This window comes from Diabrotica virgifera, chromosome 1 (genome assembly GCF_917563875.1).
Source record: "Diabrotica virgifera virgifera chromosome 1, PGI_DIABVI_V3a".
Lineage (NCBI taxonomy): Eukaryota > Metazoa > Arthropoda > Insecta > Coleoptera > Chrysomelidae > Diabrotica > Diabrotica virgifera.
In genome coordinates, this window is record NC_065443.1 from 235,273,557 (window position 1) to 235,297,891 (window position 24,335).

At 31.6% G+C, this 24,335-nt stretch overlaps 2 protein-coding genes across 13 annotated transcripts in view; one reads left to right on the forward strand and one right to left on the reverse strand.

Annotated features, from left to right (window-relative positions):
* The window catches only part of LOC114333247 (elongation of very long chain fatty acids protein-like), a 351,442-nt gene that overhangs the window by 208,781 nt on the left and 118,326 nt on the right, over positions 1-24,335 (reverse strand). The gene's annotated exons all lie outside the window — the stretch shown is intronic.
* The window catches only part of LOC114333136 (obscurin), a 615,016-nt gene that overhangs the window by 119,840 nt on the left and 470,841 nt on the right, over positions 1-24,335 (forward strand). For all 10 annotated transcript variants that reach the window (XM_028283003.2, XM_028282967.2, XM_028282979.2 and 7 more), the window contains exons 5-6: positions 7,862-7,987; positions 22,222-22,392. In XM_028283003.2, the coding sequence (XP_028138804.2) occupies positions 7,862-7,987; positions 22,222-22,392 (297 nt within the window). The remainder of the gene's footprint in view (positions 1-7,861; positions 7,988-22,221; positions 22,393-24,335) is intronic.

A 24,335-nucleotide genomic window follows, 5' to 3' on the forward strand; every position in this document is an offset into this window, starting at 1 on the left:
ATAATGTACTTTCGTCTTGACTCACCCTGTATTTGATATAAATAAAATTAGCAATGGCAATAATTCTTGAAAATTTTGACAATAAATAAAAAATATGGCATTAATAAACCATTGGTGTTGTGCTTATTTTTATTTATACAGGAGGTTGAACATGTTACGATTTTCATACAAAATTGGTTATCACTTTGTATATGGTACATTCCATGTCAAATCACTCAGGCAAAAAATTTTGGATCTCCGATTTGTCTGAAAATTGGTATATAGCTTCTGCGGGACGTAAAAATAAGATATTTAAGGTCAAAAAATCTTCTTCTTCTTTTTTTCTCAAAATGTTATTTTATGCGGTTTTACAGTGATTTGGTGTTTATTTAAACAAATTTGCATTTTCTGTCGTAAAGTATCAATGAAAAACATAATATTTTAATTGAAAGGACTCAAAAGTGTCATTATATGGCATTATAACAAGTTATTTTGAATCAAAACAAGTTTTTGATCAAATTTTATAGTGTAAAAAACGTTAAAATACAGTTTTTTACATTTTCCTCAATTCCAAAATACACCATCATCGATTTGGCTGAAAATTTGCCCACAGATAGCCAAAAGATAGGACTTTAAGTGGTTAGAAGGATTTGAATTATATTACAATACCAAAAAGTTACATGTAGTAATATCAGACTCAAAAGTATACAGGGTGTTTCATTAATAATTGTCCATATAGTTACTGGAGAAACCTTACCACAAAATACGAAGATTTAACCTAAAACACTTAAATAAAATGTAGTTCCTTACTGACTTACAGGGTGTTTTATCCAAAAATTTAAAAACTATTTTTGCTCATCATTTTAAAACTATTCGACATATCCTTTCCATATTTGGCAGGAAGTATAGATACTGTACAAACTACTAAATTATGTTAAACAAACGTTTCTGGCTATTACCAGAGGCGTACGACGGGGGAAAGTGAATGGTTGCCCCTTTCCAAATTCTACGCCACTGGCGGAATTGCTATTTTAGTTCAATTTTTGGGTTCTGCAATACTTTCTATGAAAATAATATACTCTTAATTCGTAACGATAAAGTCATTAGTTTTCGAGATCTTTGAAGTTAAAAATGAAACGACCCGGTTATTTTGATTAATGTATTGCATCGCTTCATTTTTAAATATGGAGCACAACAGATGGCAGTTAAAAAATGCAAACTGGAATCTATATGTAGCTATTCTTGAATCCAGAGATATAGCTCAAAATTATGATGAATTCCTTTCTATGATTAATGAAGCTGCAGAAATCTCCATTCCAAGAAAAGTCTCTAGTCAGACTAAGCACCGTAATCACTGTCCGAAGCCTTGGTGGAACGAAACTTGTAACAACGCTGCTCATCAAAGAAAAATAGCTTTCATCAAATATAAGAGAACTCCAAATCGTGAAAATTTAATAGAATTCAAAAAAATGGACGCTTTTGCCAAACGCACTTTCAAACTCACAAAAAGGCAAAAATGGATTGAGTACTGTGAAAGTTTAAACCATCATACACCAATTTCACAAATTTGGAAAAAGGTAAACTCATATAAAAATCGGAAAGTCCAAAATAGACTACCAATAGACCCAAATGCGAATTGGATAGAAGAATTTCACATCAAAATTTCACCGCCATGGGTACCAACCAACCAAGTTGCATATGATCCCCAAATTTCGTCAGTACCAAGGAACATGACCAATCTAAGCGATAGTTTTCTTATGTGGGAACTGGAACGATGTATGAAACATACCAACAATAGCTCTCCTGGTATAGACAATATTTCATATTCCATGCTTTATAATTTGCCAATGAATCAGAAAAAATATCTTTTAAGTATATATAATGCAATATGGACAGGACAAACAACAATCCCTGAAAGCTGGAAGGAGTATATTATCATCCCAATAAAAAAATATGATAAACCGGATTCCATTCCAACTTCTTATAGACCCATATCATTAGCTTCATGTGTAATGAAAACCTTTGAGAGGCTTATCAAAAATCGTCTTGAGCAATGGTTAGAGAAAGAACATATTCTGCCTGATACACAATATGGTTTCAGAAAATCTAGGTCAGCATTGGAGGCATTAACAGTAATAGTAACAGACACTTTAGCTGGATTTTCTAGTAACTGTATGACTATGGCAGGTTTCAACGATATTACAGGAGCATTTGATAACGTTAACCTAAATGTTCTAACGAACAAACTGATTTCAATTGGATTTCATAAACAATTAGCGAACTTTATAACTTCCCTGTACACCAACAGAAAAATTCATTTAAAAATAAATCAAGAAATCACCAAACCTAGAATCACGAACCTTGGACTCCCCCAAGGCAGCATTTTAAGTCCACTTTTGTTTATATTATATACAATGGATGCCAGTGTTAAACTCAAAAATATACGAACAATACAATTTGTAGATGATATTGTTTTTTATTGTACCAGGAAAAACTTTGAAACATGTGAATATGAACTGAACAAAACCTATGACATCTTTAATGAGTGGCTGAATGAAAATAATTTTACACTCTCTGAACAAAAAACAGAGGTGTGTGTATTTAGCCGAAAACGAAACATTGAGCAGGATCATGTAAAACTGGGACCTTATAATTTCCAAATAAAAAATGTAGTGAAATACTTAGGATTACATCTAGATCGGAAACTGCTATGGAAAGACTGTATACATCAAATAACTAAAAAGTCTGAGAATGCTATTAACATACTGAGAGCTTTCTGTTATACCAAATGGGGAGCTGACCCAAATATTGCCTTGTTGTTTTATAGAACTATGATAAGATCAATCCTGGATTATGGTAGCCATTTGTATGGATCAGCGGCACAAACGCATTTAGATAAAATAGAAAACCAAAAAAACAAAAGCTTGAGAATATGTCTTGGATATCTCAAGTCAACTCCAATAAATATTATGGAAGCAGAAGCCGTAGAACCACCATTACAACTGAGAAGGCAACTAATTAGTAACAAGTTCATCACGAAAGCATTTTCCAAATCCGCAAGTTATATAACACTTATCCATGAACTTTCAGTTTCAGTACTCACTCAGTCGTATTGGCTAAAAAAGAAAACTCCACTTATCTGTGAAAGTTACACCACTCTTTCTCAATACAGGTTGTCACTATACACATCAAAAATCCAACCAATATTTTCAGAACGTCCACATATTCTGTTTTCTAAACAAATCAAGACATTTCAGATCGACAAACACGACCACTTTCTCGAAACGGTTAATCAACGATGGCCCGACTACAACCAGATTTACACCGATGGATCAAAACAAATTCGTACAGGCGCCACTTTTTACGATCACACCACAAAATATCACGAAGAGATCAGATTACCAGATGAGGCAACGATATATACAGCAGAAATGTTTGCAATAAGTGAAGCTCTAAAGTATATACTTAGGACTGATAGATCGAAAAGTATTATATTTACAGATAGCAAAAGTGTCGTGGAGAGACTAAAGAATATAGGAGCGTCGAAGAACTTAAATCATCTAGAAGTAGAAATATTACAGACCAATTACGAAATACGTAGCTCACAACGAAAGGTGATAATAGTTTGGATAAAAGGACATTCGGGTATTCAAGGAAATGAAATTGCCGATAAGTTTGCAAAGGCTGCGTCAGACTTAGACAGAGAGTGTATTAATCAGCGTATTCCTTATACCGATTTGAATTCCATACTTAAAATTCAGCTCAAAACCAAATGGCAAGAATTGTATAACAGCAAACAAACAGGACTAAATTACAAATCATGTCAAGTCCAGATCCCGAGGCTAAGATGGTTCCACAACCAAAACAACAGAAACTTTATTATTACTATTAAACGAATAAGAGCAAATCATGCAATGTCACCAACTTATAAATTTAAAATTGGTTTAATTGATGATTCTTCATGTTTATGTGGTGAACTGGGAGACTTAACTCATATTATACTCGGGTGTTCATTAAATAGTGCAAGCACTGATAAATTCTATAATGAAATAGTTAATAACAACATTTTTTTACCCATAAATTTAAATTGTATAATTTTCAATACGAATAATAATATATTGTATTTCTTATATAATCACACCAAGAGGTGCAAAATGAAATTGTAAATTACTAACCACATCTTTGTTAGCAATTCTGCAACTAATTATATTTTGTACGTGTGCACCGAAAAAATATAAAAAAAAAATATATAAAAAAAAAATTAAAATTAAAAAAAAAAAAAATTAAAAAAAAAATTAAAAAAAAATAATAATAATAATAAAAAAAAAACAAAAAAAAAAAAAAACAATAGTAAAAAAGAATATAAAGAAAAAAAAAAGCAAAATAAATTATACATATAAAAAGATAAGTAAAAATTAAATTATAAAGAAAACAAAAGAAAAATTTGCACACATTAATCTTACCTTACTAATATTTTGAGCATTGTAATCGTGAGGAAGGATGAGTTTTAAATTAAAAAAAAAAAAAAATAAAAAACAAAAAGAATTGTAATAGTTAAAGAAAAAATTGTCTGGCTAATTGGTCCCTACCAAAGCCATCAAATTAATTAAAAAAAAAAAAAAATTTTTAAATATCTTGAAAACTAATCATTTTATCGTTACGAATAAAGAGTATATTATTTACATAAAAAGTATTGGAAAACCAAAAAATAACACTAAAATAGCAATTTCGTCAGAGGCGTAGAATTTGGGAAGGGTCAACCAGCCACTATCCCCTGTCGTACGCCTCTGGTAGTAGCTAGAAACGTTTATTTATCTAAATTTTGTAGGATATACAGTACCTACACTTTCTGCCAAGTATTTTAGTTTTAAAGTATTGGGTACAAATAATTTTTAAATTTTAATCATATGAATCATATCATAAATTAATCAAAATAACTGTGCCGTTTCATATTTAAATTCAAATATCTCGAAAACTAATGACTTTATCGTTACCAATAAAGAGAATATTATTTACGTAGTAAGTATTAGAGAATCTAAGAATGGCACTAAAATGGTAATTCCTCCAGTGGCGTAGAATTTGAGAAGGGTCAACCATTCACTATCCCCTGTCGTACGCCTCTGGTAGTAGCTAGAAACGTTTATTTATCATAATTTAGTAGGGTGTATAGTAGTCGCACTTTCTGCCAAGTATGAAAAGGATATGTCGAATAGTTTTAAAATGCCGAGCAAAAATAGTTTTTAAATTTTTAGATAAAACACCCTGTAACTCAGTAAGGAACCACATTTTATTTAAGTGTTTTAGGTTAAATCTTCGTATTTTGTGCTAAGGTTTCTCCAGTTACTATATGGACAATTATTAATGAAACACCCTGTATATTAGTCAAGACGGGATAGCATTTGACATTGAATGCCGAGCTGCCCAAAATTTTATTTTTGTGATCTTTAGGGGAGTCAATAGTAGCCTAAATTTAAAATCACGAATGAATTCCTTCGTTATGTTAGCCGCCATCTTGATTTTAAAGGAGAACTTGTTTTGCTCAATATCTCCGCCATTTTTAACTTTTCGACAAAAATGGTAGGAACTGAAATTGTTCGAAATAAATCGTATTTACAATTATTACAATTTCTTTTTAACAATTTTTGTCGTGAGGTCGATATTTTCGAGTTCATTTTACTCACAGTAGATGCCTATATTTTTGACTATAATATTGCATGTAACTTTTTTGGTATTGTAATATAATTCAAATCCTTCTCACCACTTAAAGTCCTATGTTTTGTCTATCTGTGGGCAAATCTTCAGCCAAATCGATTATGATGTATTTTGGGAGTGGAGAAAAATGTAAAAAACGTTATTTTAACGTTTTCTACACTATAAAATTTGATCAAAAGCTTGTTTTGAATCAAAGTAACTTGTTATAATGCCATATAATGACATTTTTGAGTCCCTTCTATTAAAATATTATGTTTTCCATTGATACTTTACGATAGAAAATGCAAATTTGTATAAATAAACACCAAATCACTGTAAATTGAATAAAATAACATTTTGAGAAAAGAAGAAGAAGAAGATTTTTTGACCTTAAATATCTTATTTTTACGTCCCGCAGAAGCTATATACCAATTTTCAGACAAATCGGAGGTCCAAAATTTGTTTTGCTCCAAAATTGAGTGATTTGAAATGGAATGACCAATATACCCTGTATAACATAACAAAACTTTATATTTTTAGCGAGAAGTTAACAGGATTTCGAATATAAAATAAAATATAGGGTGTTTCATTAAAAAAAAACATAAGTTTGGTCTGTCACTATGTTATCGAACACTCTGTAACATTCTAACTAATTTTGTAATGTGAAGCTCAAAGTTGGCTACAATTTTTGTTATTAACTTTTATTGCTATTAATTACTATAGCGGATCTATTGAGCTTTACCCACTAATCAATCACCCTGTATACATTGTTCTTCATGTACTTAACTTACCTTGTCTTAATTTGGCGTGTTCAGGTTTTTTTAAGGATAGATTTTTGTCGGACTACCCCCAACGGACACTTCTGTATTAAGAGTACATATGGGGTACATTTACAGTGTACACGGTTTCTCCCGATGTGATTTTCTGACGCACTCGAGTAACTGCAAAAATCCCCGCTTGGGCTCCCCTACCAGAACCTAGTTTTATTAGATTATGTCTTCAAAAATTGGCTTACTTGGCTTGGATCTTGTAGGCACAGCATGTGTGTGGTACAAAAATTTGAGAGTGGTCTTATTACCCTAGAGATATCAATATCTGTTTTGTGTGAGATTTTGTGTTTTGTTCGTGTAATATGTACCATAGACGTGATTGTGTAACTTATGTTTTTTAAGTTTTGTAACAGATCTTTGTTTCTGTATTGTGTGTTGCATATATGTATTGTGTATGAGATTGTAGATGAATTGTGCTGCCACTGCGTTTACTTTGCTATTGTTGGTATAGTCTTGTTGTTGGCTTCCTATTTTAGTATTGGTAACCAAAGCCTGCTAGATTGTGCTGATAGATTTACTACTACACATTTTTCTTGGTTGCGAATTTCGCTAAGTATCAATGATCATTTTGAAGAATCCTTTTAAGAAAATAAGAATGTGTTTTATTGTTTTTTTTTTATGTGACAGTCAAGATGGAAAATAAATTATTATACTTTCTTTAATTAATATTCAATAAAGTTTTGAATTTGCGATGGTGTTGATACGTTTGATAAGGGTGTCCACAGTATATTCTCATTATAAAGAATATTCTCGTCATGATCTGGTGGTCATAGATTTGTTTAACTAATGTCCAGTTACACCAAATAAACGATTAATTTGGATTGCTCGCGTATTTTAAAATATAATTGTCAAAAAGTTGTCAAATTAAAAACAGAAATTTAAACGATTCTCCCAAAAAATATTAAATTTTAATTTTTTTCGAAAGAAAAGTGTTCTGGTATTATATTTGATGGTAAAAAAGTTAATATTTTTCGGGACAATCGTTAAAATTTCTGTTTTTAATTGACAGTTTTTTGACAATTATAATATTTTAAAATAAACGGGCAATCCAAATCAAAATATCAAATATCTGTGGCAAAAAGTTTATCTAATGTCATCCCCTCTTTGTGAACACACACACAAATCAAAATATCAATCGTTTATTTTTGTTGATGCAACTAGACATAAATGTGCCTACTAAAACTGATTCAATGTATCTACTATTATTTCCTCAACAACATGTTGAGAAAATATTAATTAGTTAATTAAATATTAACTCTCTTGTGAACTGATGTGTTTCATAATTAATTTATTTTGTAATAAATATTTTAATTTGACATAATCTTTTTTTTTTCGTTCATTAAAAAGCATTTTTATTTCAGATGGCTAGTGAGACAAGTTAATGGAGGCAAGAAACAAGGCTGGGTACCTTGTGGAGTCCTACAAACAGCAGATGATCCTACGCTCAGTAAAACAGGTCTACCCGGAGATGCTGAATTTAGAAGGCAGTACGTTATTAATATTATTTCAGGCAACAGATACATGCTATAGTATATTTTGTCACATATGTATAGGAAAAATGTTGAAAAATATTCCAGAGAGCGGCATGAGAATTTGGGATTCTAGATGATGATATTACATATTTGAAATGTGTTGATGCCTATATCAATTTCACTAATAGTCTAGGCGCCAGACGGGTCACCGTGTCCTTTTCAATTCTGATGGACAAACTCAACGGTTTATTATGGATTTTTGACTGTTTATTATGAATTTCGAGGATGCATTTCGATACGAGTGGTCAAAAAATTGTTATAAATAATTTAGTTGTTAATAAGGCTCTCGCTCTTAAACTAAAAGAGATAAAATAAAATGTTTCAAATAAAATTTTTTCCGTAATAAAAAACGAAGGAAACAACTTTTAATAAACTTAAATCCAACAATTAGAACTGAAGATATTGAAAAATTAGCGAACAATGCAAATTGCAAATGCAAAATAAGTATTTTTAGAAACATTATCGATCGTAACTCGGCTTCTACGCTGCAAATGAGCCTTAGAAGGATCATTTGAAAGCTTAATTAAAAGGGTTCCAAACAAAGTTTGTTAAATTACTTAATCTTCATTTGTTTTAGAGTTATACCTGTTTGGAGTTAAAATTTTCTTAAAAAATTGTACATTAATTTGTTTGTAAGGGTTTCAAGCAAATGTGTGCTATAAACATTTATACTGTAATTAGTAATAATAATGATAGAAGAACCCAAAAAAAAGAAAAATTTGAGCTTACGAAAATGTTCGTAAGTTTATTTTTGGCCAAGATATCAATATTTTAATGGCGCGCTATGAGGCGCAAGTTCGGCTCACAGTCAAGTATTTTTCGACGCTTTATCGATCGTAACTCGGCTTCTACACATCCAAATGAGTTTTTCAAAGTCTCAGTTTAAAGCTTAATTGTTATACTTCCAAACAAAGTTCGTCAAATTACTTTATCTTCGTTCGGCTTAAAGTTATACTCATTTGAAGTTATAATTTTCTTAAAAAAGTTGTATATTAATTTGTTTATAAGGGTTTTTAGTAAATTGGAGCAATAAACATTTATACTTTAAATAACACTGATAATAGAAGAACTCAAAAGGATTAATTTGAGCTTAGAAAAGTGTTCGTAGGTTTATTTTTGGCCAAGATATCGATAATTTAATAGCACGCTCTGAGGCTCAAGATCGGCTCACAGTCAAGTAATATCACGGTAAAGACACCAAAAATAAATTTACGAACATTTTCGTAAGCTTAAAAGGTTTTTTTTTGAGTTTTTCTATCATTATTGTTAATTAAGGTATAAACCTTAATAGCTCAAATTTGCTTGAAACCCTTATAGACAAATGAATGTACAATTTTTTTTTAAGAAAATTATAACTTCAAACGGGTATAGCTTTAAGAAAATTAAGATAAGTCATTTAACAAATTTTGTTTGGAACTCTTTTAATTGAGCTTTAAAATGATATCTTATAAGGCTCATTTGCATGCGTAGAAGCCGAGTTACGATTAATAATGCTTCGAAAAATACTTATTTTGCAATTTGCTATTTGCATTGGGCACTAATTTTACAATATCTTGAGTTCTAATTGTTGGGTTTAAGTTTAGTTAACGCTTTTCTCTTTGTTTTTAATTACGGAACATATTTTATGTGAAATATTTTTATTTATCTCTTTTAGTTCATGTGCCAGAGCCTTATAAACCATTACATTGTTTATAACAATTTTTTGGCCACTTGTATCGAAATCCACCCTTAAAATTCGTAGTCAGCAGCTAAAAATCCATTAGAAACCGTTGAGTTTGTTCATCAGAATTGAAAATGACACGGTGACCTCTATTTGGCGCCTAGACTATAAAGGGTTAAGGAATTTGTTATCTCTTTCAACATCAAACGCACCATCTTCTAAAAAGCCGCTCTACCGCTCTTCTTCCTTTTGATTTGTAAATTAATATTTGTTGGTTAGTCAATTTTGATCCATTAAATTTATATTTGTTTCCACTTTGTTCTGTATTTTCTATCGTGTTATTCACAGCGTAGATTCTTCTACACTTGCTGTGCCTATCCGTGAAGAATGTTGGTGATTATCTTGGCAATAATTATCTTATCTGCAGCAACGTGGAAAAGCTGCAAAGATATTGTGTTGAACCAAATTCTGAGTTTCTTAACCAAGATGTTCATCTTCTTCCTGAACCTCGCTTTCCAAATATTTTTCCTGGCAAGATGGCTTGTAGGAGTTCATATCTGGATTCGTTTCGCATAATGTGTCCAACATATTCTAACTTTCGACATTTGATGGTGGTCAGTACCTCTCAGTTTATCTTCATTCTTCTGAGGACCTCCTCATGTATGACCCGGTCAGTCCACGGAATTTTAAGTATTCTTCTATATATCCACATCTTATCTCCGATACAGAATAGATAATCAGATCTTATATTTCGTTTTCATTGTTCTGACTATTAAAGCTTGTAATAGTAGACCAATAGGCAGCGCTGAAAAATCTCTTTGAATTTACTAAAGCTAGATTGAGTAGAGAGTGTGTAGAGAAACGGTGTGTCGGTCAAGTGAAACGTAGAAGAGGGGTTACTGAGAGGGTATCAAAGTTGCTTTCCTACGAAGGTAATGAAATCCATTTACTAAGGCTGAAAATCAGTACACACATTATAAATTAAATATACATAAAAGTTATTATAGTCGGGCAGCTGTACGACGGGACAGAGCCGGTTGTTCGGCCCCAATAGTCACTGAGGAAATAAAGCATTTTGGCTCGCAATTTTTTCGTCCAGCATGAATTTACTTGAAATTTTCACGGAGGATAAGGAATAGTCCAAGGATAATTTTCTATATTATGCCGCTATCATACGCTTCGGGGTGGTTGCCACCCCATCTCGGAGGTGGGAATTCTTTATTACATTTTAACCATGTAATTCGATGGAAAAATTGATTCTAAGAAGATAATGTTTTTTACATTTTCTTCGTAAAACTAATATTTTTCGAGTTATTCGCGCTTGAAAATAACAGTTTTTCGACGGAAATATCGATTTTTTAGAGGGTTTTTTGAAAATACCTCGAAAAATATTCTATATATTTTTGACGATAAAAAGATTCTTTAAAAATGGTTTTGTAGGATTTTTAAAGAGCTATAAGACTGTGTAAATTAAGTTCCATAAGATCCCTTAGTTTTTAATTGGGGCGGGTTTAAAGGGCTCGAATAAGGGGGTGTTTGCTGGTAAGTAGAGGTTTTAAGCAGCTATATCTGGCTAACTATTCACTGCAATGAAAATCTATGTACAGAGTAATTTTGTCATTAAAAAAGCTACAATTTAGTAGTTAATAATTTTTTTCGTATCTTCAGTATTTTCGAGGATATTTTGAAGTAAAAAGTGAAAAATACCAAATTGTAAAAAATCAATTTTTTTTAAACTCCAATTTTTCCAAAATTAGGCATTTTAAATAGGTCAAGCTTCTTGAGTGTATTGATAATATAAATATAAAACGAACTACAGAAAGGTGAAGACAAATTTGGAATTAGGAAGGTAGTTAGGGGGTTGTTTTCACTGATTTTTTCGTAGAGAAAAGCAGGTACCGACATTTTTTTGATTATAAGTCGCTTAATTTTCATGCCAGAAACTTTTTATTATTTTTTTGAAAGGTCCAATTGTATACTTGAAAAAAGATTATGGTAGCTTTTCCTCGAAAAATGCAAATTTTTCCCATTTTTTGGCTTTGAATATTTCAAATTATGCATTTGACAAAAAAAGCTAATCTTTAGCATGCCGTATCTCGGTTTGTATTGGTCTAAAAGATATTATTGGAAACCAATTTCATTGGTGTTACTAAAAGGTACAATTTTGATATTTACAGTTTTTTTGAATAAATGTATATTTTTCGAGGTATTCTCAAGAAACCCTCTAAAAAAGTCGATTTTTTTCGTCGAAAAACTGTTATTTTCAAGCGCGAATAACTCGAAAAATATTAGTTTTACGAAGAAAATGTAAACAACATTTTTTCTTAGAATTACTTTTTCCATCGAAGTACATAGTTAAAATGTAATAAAAAATTCCCACCCCCGAGATGGGGTAGCAACCACCCCCAAGGTTTTAGCGTATAATAGCGGCATAATAGAGAAAATGACCCTTGGCTATTCCCTACCTTCTGTAAAAATTTCAAGTAAATCCATGCTGGACGAAAAAATTGCGAGCCGAATTGCTTCATTTTCTCAATCGACTACTGGGCCGACCGACCGGCTCTGTCCCGTCACACAGCTCACCGACTATAATAAGTTTTATTTATATTTAATTTAGAATGTGTGTACTGATTTTCAGGATTAGTAAATGGATTTAATTACCTTCGTAGGAAAGCAACTTTGATACCCTCTCAGTAACCCCTGTTCTACGTTTCGCTTGACCGACCGCAGTATGTTTCTCTACACACAGTAATCAACTGTGAAAAATCAAGCTTTAATAAATTCAAAGAGATTTTTCAGCGCTGCCTCTCCGTCTATAGGTACCTTTTCTGATAAATCATATTTCACTAGGTGTGACCCTAGAATTTTCTTTTTGCGTCATTACACAGTTTTCTCCCTTTCACAACCACACAACAGAGTAGTCGTGGCCATTTTCTTACAAAGGTTTGATCACTGTATCCTTTTTTCTGGTTCTTCAATATTTTGTGAATTATTTTGCATATATACTGAAACATGTCAATTTTGTGATCAATGTCTGTATCTTTTTCGAAACTTGGGTCACACCCGAGGTAATCGAAACAACTCACTTATTCCAGTGAATGATCATCAATTACTATTAGTCCATGGTAATAAGGTTCTTTCCATGGCACTGCAACAGCCAGGGTACTGAAGCGTTTTTTCGGTAGCTAATACCTATAAGAAAAAATTGTAACTATTTCCTGTGTAGGATCTGGCGGCCATTTTTATTTATTAACAATTTAGTGTCAGAAAACTTTTTCCTTTTTTTTCAGATCAATGGAAAACAGTGAAACTTCTTACAATTTATTTAAATTGTTTATACCACAGAGCTTTGTTTTGCAACAACATGTCACAAAAAAATGGCGTTAAAACCATTGTACAGGTGTCAAATGAAAGAGCATGAGCTAAATTTTCAAATTGGTTTAAAAAAAGTGAATAAAGATTGCATTTATTAGTAATAAATAATGATGCACAAGTATCGTCAATTTTTTCTTATAAACTTTTTATTTTTTGATGTAATATATTGTATATATTTATTACAATTTTTTATCAATTAGTATATATACATAACATTACTTGGTAGTTGTGCACTTAAAACACGGTATAAAAATATATTTTTTTGAAAAAAGTTATTCAAAAAGTTTATGAGGAAAAATTAACGATACTTTTGCATAATTATCTATTTTGAAAGTTTAGCTCATGCTCTTTAATTTGACACCTGTAGAATTGTTCTAAAATCATTTTTTTCTAACTTTCTTATTGCACAAAACGCTCTCTGGGATAAACAATTTGAATAAAATTAAAACAATTGAATAATCGCTTTGAAATTTTTATCACATATTAAGCACCAAAAAACCCTCATTTGAAAAAAATTTCAAAGCTGTACACTAATTTTTACAATAGTTATTGCGAAATTATTTTTTTTGCCATTTTGACCTTCTTTCGCAATTGTGTTAACAATAAATAAGTATATCAAACTTTGTAATACAGAGGAAATAGTTAGAATTTGTTCTTATAGGTATTACTTGTCGAAAAAGTGCTTCAGTACCCTGGCTGCTTGAGTGTCACGAACAGGGTATATTTTAGCCTTATTACCCTGGCCTATATTTTTATCGGGTATTTATCCTAAAATATCATTACTTTCGTCGTTTTTGTCGATATACACTAACACTAGATATAGTTTTTACGCGGTTCTTTTTAGCTCACTTTTGAAAATTTTGGATCATCAACTGACCACCGGCAGTAATTATTGGTTGTGTTTGTGTATATTGATTGTTGATATTTGGTTTGATTTAAATACTGTTTGGAATCTTAGAAATGCTGTCCATATTAAGGAACATCGTAAATCAGCCTTTAGGATAAGGTTTGACAGTTCGATATTTCGATCTACGTATAAATATGCTCAACCTTTTGTATACATATAATTATTGTAAAGAGTTAAATCCTTACGTATACCTAGAGATTTATTTGTTAGATATTTAGTTTTTGCTAGATTCTTTTTTACTCCATTTCTTTTGATTTTGGATGTCTTGTCTAATTGCATTTAATGAAATTCTTTTCGCCTTTTGCTATCAACGCAACATCATCCAAAAATCTCTGATGATTCAGTTTTTCGTCGTCTATCCTCACTTCTTTATTTTCTCATTCTAAAATTCGAAACACATCTATCTAAAGATACAATATAAAGCTTGTGTGAGGTAGATTCACTTTGTCTAAACCCTCTCTGTAATTTTGTCTTTTCTGTGTTTTATTTTATTTTTGCTTGCGATGTTGCATTGTAGACGAGGGAAATAAGATTTTTCTCGTGACACATCCCCTCCAGGCCGAAACCAATTTTTTTGAGTAGTATGGACATCTATATTAATAACCTTTATGTTTCCTGTAGCCGATTTTTATGATATACATAGTTATAAACAAATGAAGATCAAAAATCAGTAAATTTTCGCTTTTTTCGTCTATTACTAACAAGTAAAGCATTCTAAACAAATTTAAGAATAAGAAACTCATACATCATATAAAAAGCTTCAATATGGCGTTCGCTGAATATCTCTATCCTTATCTGTTGCTTAGAAAATTGCAAAATAAATCATAAATTTTGAGATTATATAAATGTTCATAACATATGTAAAAATTAAGTTAGAACCTTCTTATTACACGGAATGCTGAGACTTGGTGTGCTTAAATTAGATTTTCAATTTCAGAGTAATTGGTCAAATAGTTTAAAAGTTATTTAATTTGTTTTTCCCAAATTCATTTTTTTTGCAGCACTGTAAGTCAGAAAATTATGAGGCTACAGTAATACTTCGGACAGTTTATGAAAGAAGAAGATTTATACTATTAAAATAAAAAAAAAATTAAAAAAATAATTTTAAATAGTGTAAAATTATCTTGCAAAAACATGTCGATTTTTTGCTTACTTATAAACAATTAGAATAACTTTTTTACCGTTATCCGTAGAAAAAAATTTTTTGTTGTATTTAAAAAGATGAATTTTTATGCACACTTAGAAAAAAACAATTGTTCTAGGAAAATTAGGGATGAAGTTAGCCCCCCCCCTTTTTTAATTCACATGTTTTTGCAAAATAATTTTGCAATATTTAGAATTATTTTTTGTCATACTTTTTAATCAAATTAATAGTGCTAATCTTCTACTTTCAAAAAATATCCAAAGTATTACTACAACTTTATCATTTATTGACTTATATGTGTTGCAAAAAAAATTCATTTGGGATAAAAAAATTAAATAACTTTTAAACTATTTGACCGATTGCTTTGAAATTTAGGGTATGATTTAAGCACCAGAAGCCTCAGCAATCTGTTTAATAAGAAGGTTCTAAGTTAATTTTTACATAAGTTATGAATATTTATAAAAACTCAAAATTTATGATTTATTTTGCAATTTTCTAAGCAACCAATAAGGATAGACCTATTCAGCGAACCCCATAGTGAAGTTTTTTATACGATTTATGAGTTTATTACTCTCAAATTTGTTTAAAATGCTTCACTTTTTAGTAATAGACGAAAAAAGCGAAAATTTACCGTTTTTGATGTTCATTTGTTTATAACTATGTATATCATCAAAAATCGGCTGCAGTAAACATATAGGTTATTATTACAGATGTCCACACTACTCAAAAAATTTGGTTTTGGCCTGGAGGGGGTTGTGTTACTAACAAGATATTTTTTTTCCTTATTTCTCTGAACTATTGTTGTATAAATGAGTACTGGTTTTTTATATCAATCATCATCTCTATCGTTACTTAAAGCATTGAGGATTGCCCAAATTTGTATTGAGTAAAATGCTCTCTCGTAATCAACCACAGTTCCAGAATTATTCAAACTAAACCATTATCATGAATTATACATTTCAAATAAATTGTATTGACATTCAAAATAATGAAAGTAGTACGAATGGCTTCTGTAAACTGCAATATTTTCAAAGAAAGCCTCGAAACAATTAAAAGTTCAGGGTTTCCAGAGAATTATTATATACCTACATAATAAAATTATTGATGGGATTTTTGCACTGATGTAATTCTTTGCTCTACAGATTAACCGTGAATAAATAATTTATGTTAATTTTTTAATGCTATAAAAATGTAAACCACTTGTAAATTTTTAATCGTGACGTCCAACTAACGATCATCTGTGTTCATTCATAGAAGTGTTCCGGATGACAAAACATTGGCAATTTTTATGCTCATCACAAAACAAATAATAGCGAATAACGTCACAGCTAAGCCCACTACGTGCAAAAATCAATCGGAGATATACTTGCGGTTTTTGAAGACAGCACTGTATAATATAACCTAATATATCAAGCTTGCACTCTTGTTGCATTTTTATATGGCCTCGTCCTTTACGAGAGCTATATTAATCCTGTTTGAAGTTTAATAAATACACTGACCTGCAAAAAAAGTGGCCGTCCTATAAATTTCCGAAAATAAAAATTGATTGGAAGTCTTATGCACTGTTTCAATATTGCGTCTCAATTTAAATATTTATTTTGATCATGTATGTTTTCTTGATTTTGACAGTTTGTGATTTAGTTTTGATTGTCGCTTTATGTAGTCGCTCTTCATATTCTAAGTAGAAATCATTTATTTAATCAGTAATTCAGCTTTTCAAAAGTGGATTTCGACTAAGTGAATAATTTAGATATGGTGTTATCTAGAGTAGATGTTACTTGAATTATTGCATTGCTACAAGACGGAAGAACTGAAGTTTATGTATCCGAAACTTTAGGTATTCCGAGGACTACGGTACGCATCTAAACATTCCGTATATTTATGTATTTGGAACCTAGGAGTTTTCTATTGGTTCTTTGCAACACGCGGTCATATTTTTACCAATAGGCGACGAGGTTCCAAACGTATATACGGAATCTTATTCGGTGCCAAATTCATATACGGAATCTTAAATATTCGTACACCGAAAAAGATAAGCTTTTATTAGAGTCTGTTAAAAGGAGATTGATTTTAAAATACTTGTTACTGTATTTTTAAATAAAAATAAAACAATTATAGTATTTAGAATGTTATTTGGTGCGAAATTCATATACGGTATATTAAATATTCCTAGAACAAAAAGACGATTTTTATTAAATCCAGTTAAAATGAGACTGGTTTTTAATAGTATATTATGCAACGAGCATTTAATGATGGTCATTATGAAGCTAGTATAAGGGATACGAAACGAGCCGCCTAGCGGCGAGTTTCGTATAAAGTACGAGCTTCATAATGATAATTAAATGCAAGTTTTTTTTCTCTGATTTTGGCCTTGGTTTAGAACTAGAACCTTTAGCCACGTAATTGTATAACTTATCACTAAGTCAGGGGAGTAATGTGTAGTGTGTGTGTTCAGTAAGTATATTGTTACTTTGCAAAGTCGACGTCATTGTCTTTGCAAAGAGACGCTAATTGTATCCGAACGTCTGCGGTCCCTCCGGTGAGTACCGATCCCACAAGGACAGAAACTATATTCATTTATTAATTTATAATAAATGAAAAATTTCTGACCCTGGTGAGATTCGAACCCACAACCTTTCGGATTTTTTCGATCCAAAGGCAGGCGCTCTTACCACTGAGCCACGGAGGGGGTTTAAATGCAAGTTGTATACACGATTTTTTTTCTATGATCATTCACAAAAAAAATACATTCGAATTTATTAATTTTGTAACGCAAACAAATTAAGTAGTTTGTCAGTCTGACAGTTTGTTTAGATATTGAGAACTGTCAAAACGTATGTATTTGACTCGCCGTTGGTTACTGCGCGTGTGCCACCTTTTTTCGCGAATGTCATATCGCGATTCTATTGGTTAAGAGGAAACAGTAGCGATCAACAGGTAGCAAAAACGCGTTCCAAGATTGCGGCTGTAATTTTGAATATTTTTTCGAGATATTTGGCACACGTATTCGTAATATAATAAAGAATGGCGGAACAGAACCCAATTTGAAAAATATATTAATATGTGGAAATTACTCTGTAATTAAATACAATATTAAAAAAACGAGCCTGTCCCGCCATTAAGAAGAACAAAAAAATACACTTTCTTCAAATAAACTTTTTTATCCGATGCCTAGATTTTGTGTCATTTTGGAACTACTAATGAAATAAGAAATTTTAGTAGTTCCAAAATGATACAAAATCTAGGCATCGGACAAAAAAGTTTATTTGAAGAAAGTTTTTTTTTGTTCTTCATAATGGCGCTACAGGCTCGTTTTTTAAATATTGTATTTAATTACATAGTAATTTCCACATATTTTTTCAAATTGGGCTCTGTACCGCCATTCTTTATTATATTACGAATACGTGTGCCAAATAGCTCGAAAATATATTCAAAATTACAGCCGAAATCTTGGAACGCGTTTTCGCTACCTGTTGATCGCTACTGTTTCACCTTAAAAATATGTATCTTAATGAAAATATGTATCATAATGAAGTTCATTATGATACAGGTAGTGACATCATAATTGATATATTATAGTATGAGAATAGAAAAATTATTGTTAATGTATTATTAAAGATCCACAGGAAAAAGGTTTTCCTGTAGTTGGCTGTATACCATATATTCGTAATACAAAGAAACGAATAAAGCCCTTTATAAAAGGTCTATATTTAAAACCCTAAAAAGGGCTACATCACAGAACTAGTTTTCGATTGGTTGACCAATCATCATCAGTGCTTACCTAAAATGAATATAACCTTATAAAATGGTGCAAAGGTTTTAAAATTTTGACTACGGTTAAAAAAGTTGTAGGTTATACTCACGTGATCTTACATGCTAACCACCAAAATATTTGAAATTATGTAATATATGTAAATAAAATTTGTAATATTATATTTTGGTGGTTAGCATGGTAAGGTCACATGAGTATAACCTACAACTTTTTCTAACCGTAGTCAAAATTTTAAAACCTTTGCATCATTTTATCAGGTTATATTCATTTTACGAATGCACTGATGATGATTGATCAACCAATCGAAAACTGGTTCTGTGATGTAGCCCTCTTTAGGGATTTTAAATATAAACCTTTTATAAAGGACTTTATTCGTTTTTTGTATTATTAAAGAATTAAACATACTAAACAACACGTGCAAGTCATTAAAAATTCTGAGAAAGCGAAAGCTTAGTCAAATAAACAAATATATCTCTCAAATCTATACCATCCCATTTATGAATTTCGCACCAAATAACATTCCACATAGGTAACCATTGTTTTATATTTCTTTAATAATACATTAACAAAATAGATATTTTAAAATCAGTCTTCTTTAACTGAATAATAAAAAGTCCTATTTCTTGGTCTACGAGTATTTAACATTCCGCATATGAATTTACACCAAATAACATTCCAAATACTATAATTGTTTTATTTTTATTTAATAATACAGTAACAAGTATTTTAAAATTAATCTCCTTTTAACAGACTCTAATAAAAACTTATCTTTTTCGGTGTACGAATATTTAACATTCCGTATATGAATTTGGCACCGAATAACATTCCGTATATGCGTTTGGAACCTCGCCGTCTATTGGTTAAAATATGACAGCGTGCTGTAACGAACCAATAGAAAACTCCTAGGTTCCAAATACATATACGGAATGTTTAGATGCAAGTGAGAGAGTTAGCATGTATGCTAACAGTGATGTAGTTAGCAGTGATGCATGTGTACAATGCATGCGAAAGGTACGGACTGCAAATGAATCTCAAAAAAACGAAATCAATGATATTCTCAAAAAAACCACAAAATGTAGATAACCTGATCATCAATAATACAACGATCCAAAGAGTAACAACATATAAATATTTAGGAACGTGGCTAACCGAAGATGGAGATCAAACAAAAGAAATCAGACCTAGAATAGAAATGGCAAGAAACACGTTCATAAAATTGAAGAACTTACTTTGCAACCGTAATCTTAATCTAGAGATCCGCACAAGAACGCTACGTTGTTAGGTTTTTTCTACTTTACTATACGGCATGGAAGCGTGGACAATAAAACAGTCTGAAATCAAAAAATTAAACTCCTTTGAGATGTGGTGCTACAGGAGGATCCATAGAATGTCGTGGACTGAAAAAGTAACTTATATAGAGGTGTTACAAAGAATGAAGAAAGAATATGAAGTCATAAAAACTGTTAAAATTAGAAAGATTCAATACCTGGGTCATATAATGAGGGGCGAGAAGTACGTATTACTTAGGTTAATTATGCAAGAGAAGATACAAGGGAAGAGAAACCCAGGACGATGCAAATTATCCTGGCTAAGAAATTTGAGAGGGTGGTTCGGTTGCAGCTCATTGGCATTATTCAGAAGTGCGGCCAATAAAATTAAAATAGCGATGATGATTTCCAACCTCCGATAGGGGAAGGACCCTAAAGAAGAAGAAAGAGTTAGAAGACGCCTCAATGAAAGAGGATTAATGGCAAGAAGGCCAGCTATTGATCCTGAATTACAATCCAGACACTGTAGGAATCGATTAATTTTTGTTCGACATCTTCAACAGTGGGATATACAGGTTTGGAGCCGAATTCTCTTTATAAATGAAACGCGGTTCTGTTTGAAGTTTGGCGATGGCCGAGAGAGGATTTGGAGACGCAGAAATGAAAGATGTGCCCGAGCTTGTATGTCCCAGAGAAGAAAGTTTGGCGGTGATAGTGTCATGGTTTGGGCTGGAATATCGTTTGACTCTCGAACGGAACTTATTTTCATCAATAACCCCCCTGAATGCTCACCAGGTATATAGAGGATGTTTTGGCAGAAGCAGTAATCCCATTTGGTCTATTTATTGTTGACAATTTAGCCTTTATGCATGATATTGCTCGGTCGCATACTGCAAGAATCGTGACAAATTACTTGGCCGAAGTAGGACTCAATACTCTAGAATGGCCAGCCTCCTGCCCTGATCTGAATATCATCGAACATCTTTGGGATGAACTTCCTCGTAGGGTTGGAAGTCAACCATGCCAGTCATAAAGTCTTGTAGAACTTCAAAACATGGTTCAAAACAAGAATATGAACGTATTCCTTAAGTTTTTATTCAAAATGTGTTCCTTACCTTTCAAATCGTATGCAAACGGTTATTGATGGTTTAAGGCGTAATATCCGATATTAGACAATTTTGTTTAAGTTCACTCGTAATTTTTGTTGTTTGTAATTCGTTTCGAGATTACACTATTTGCTTTTTTAGGCCTATAATTGAATAAATTATGCTAAGGATCAAGCACTAATGGCAATTTTTTGTTTTAAGAATGAAAGATGTTGAGGATTCAATATGAAACAGCGCATAAAACTTCCAATGAATTTTTATTTTCGCAAATATATAAGGTGGCCACTTTTTTGGCCGGTCAATGTATATATATTTAAAATTTACATCACATTTGAATAAATGTGATAATAATTATTAAATTATAATTTCATAATCGTAAACATAAAAGAAATTATTCAGTGATATTTTTACTTGATTTAAAAATTGAGTATACGGTAACTTAGTGGTGGTTAGATCACGTTAAATTACGAATATAGATACAGGTAAAGAAGAAATTATATATAGGGTGGTAAAAAATAGGTCTCCACAAAATTTATAGAATTATGGGGGTTTTCTTCTTCTTTTATGCAGTGATAGCGCTCACTACTTTAGTTTTATTTTTTAGTTTTTCAGATATTTTAAATTTATAAAGTGACCAAATTCGTGTACTATTTCCAAAAAAGTCAAATAACGCTAAAACTGTAGCAGTTATACCGAATGTACGCTCAGCAAAGTATCGCTAGAATTCAACGATAAATTGAAAAGTGCAATGTAAATCACATAACGAAGTTAAGTACTATTTTCGATATAACCGTAAATAGCGCATGCTCACAACTATCTTCATTAAAAAGTTCACTATCGAAAACATATTCATCTTAATCCGTAATTTTGCAGATACCTCTAATAGGCCACTCACCGTAATACATTGTAAGAATAGTGGATATATTGATGATAATTGACAGTTTTTTTTATTTTCAGAGCTGTTGTAAAGGAATTAATAGAAACCGAAATAGAATTCGTTAGAGACCTAGACTTAGTAGTCCAACGCTACCTTATTCCATCTGAGTCAGGGAAAGTCCCGAAGATCATTAAAGACAACTTTGATCTTGTGTTTGGAAACTTCAAAGAGATCGCAGAGTTTCATAGAACGTAAGTATGTAGTGACCAAAATTTCCGGGAATTATAGGAGAAATATTTACATAATACAGTGGAACCCCGATAAGTCGGCCCCCGATAACCCGGAAGTCCGGCTAACCCGGACCGATTTTTATCAGGCAAACATTTCAACAATAAAAATGTATGTAATATAATATTTGAGAGAAAATGGGTATTTGTGTAATTTGAACTACATATACGATAGTAAAAATGACTCATGGCACACGACGTTCATTCTCTGGGGTTATCGGAAACAACAGGCACCTGTAGTATCCTTTATTTATTTCAAACTGTCAGCATTGTTTAAAAAAGACTAAAAGACTATTAAAAAATTCTTTTTTAAACAATGGTCTAGTCTTCACTGTTATTAAATAACATAACATCGTTGCGATTGAGACCGTATTGTGTGTAGTACAGTCGTAGTGTTTACTTTCGTTCTGTAATCATTCGTAAATCTATTCAGGTTTTGTGTTTGCGTGTTTTTTTGTCTACGTAATGGCAACAAAACGTAAAAATGTTGTAGTGACAATGGAAAGAAAACTAGAAGCATTAGGTAGAATTGATAAAGGCGAATCTTTAAAAACAATTGCAGCAGCATATGGTGTCGGTACATCTACAGTATCGGATTGGAAGAAAAATAGAACTAAAATTGAAGAATTTTATTTCAAAATGATAACAAAAGACAGTTTGGACAATCCGTGCAAAGTTAATAAAGCTAAAAATGAGAATCTCGATGACGCTTTGTATGTGTGGTTATGTGCGGAACGCGAACGTGGTTTACCAGTGTCTGGACCAATTATTCAAGAATCAGCACTCAAGCTGAATAAAATGTTGCCTAATTGTGAACCAAATTTCACTGCGGGTCAAGGTTGGCTGGATACATGGAAAAACGTCATGGAATACGCCATCACTGGATCACTGCACTTTTGTGCATATGTTATAGTCATAGCCCGAATTTCAGGCACTCCTAGGTTTGACTAGGCAATCCTCAGGTCTGACTGACGGTCTTAGTCAAAGCCCGAAATAAATTATTGTTTCGGCCTTTGACTAGTCAAACCTAGGAGAGACTACGTTGGTCAGGCAAAGGCCGAAATTTAATTTTATGAAATCAGGGTTTGACTAGTCAAACCCCGATCAGCTATTAAAATGTCGTAATTGGTTAGATTAGGTTTAATAGAACGTCAATTTTTAATTGTAATGTTTATTATTTTTATATTGTCTTAATTAAAATAAAAAAATTAGTGTTTATTCTCGCATGTTGAAGCATTATTGCATTAAGAGTTGTACAATACGTTAGACCTTTTACACTTACATGGTTTTGAAGAGCACCTCTTATTGCAGTGCTATTTTATAAATCCTTGTCCTCCAAGTTTAGAACCTTTTGTACTAATTTCTCTTAGAGACAGCTTAACGTGTGGAACATCTTCGAAATTAGGAAAATTCTCTTTGCATTATCTTATTTGATTTCTTGAAAAAAGTTTGTTTATTGTTTTGTATTTCATACCAACTCTATATAAACCGTCAATAATTATTGTTTTATCTTGTATGATCCAAAAAATATTTCGAGCATCTCCTTGGCACGCGTTCGAGCATGCGTTGTGTACAGACAGAAAAGATTAAAATAAATAAAGAAATGCGATTGAAGGTCTTCATGCCCAAGCTAATGCTATGAAATAATTAAATGAAAAAAATGTCCTCCAATTTCGATAGGAAAAACTATAACAATACAAACTCCAGCTTTGATAGAGCCAAAGAGGATGCTCGAAATATTTTGGGTAGTATACAAGATAAAACAATTGACGGTTTATATTATAGAGTTGGTACGAAATCCGGAACAACAAACACACTTTTTTCAAGAAATCAAATAAGAGAATTCAAAGAGAAATTTCCTAATTTCGAAGATGTTCCAGACGTTAAGCTGTCTCTGTCTCTAAGAG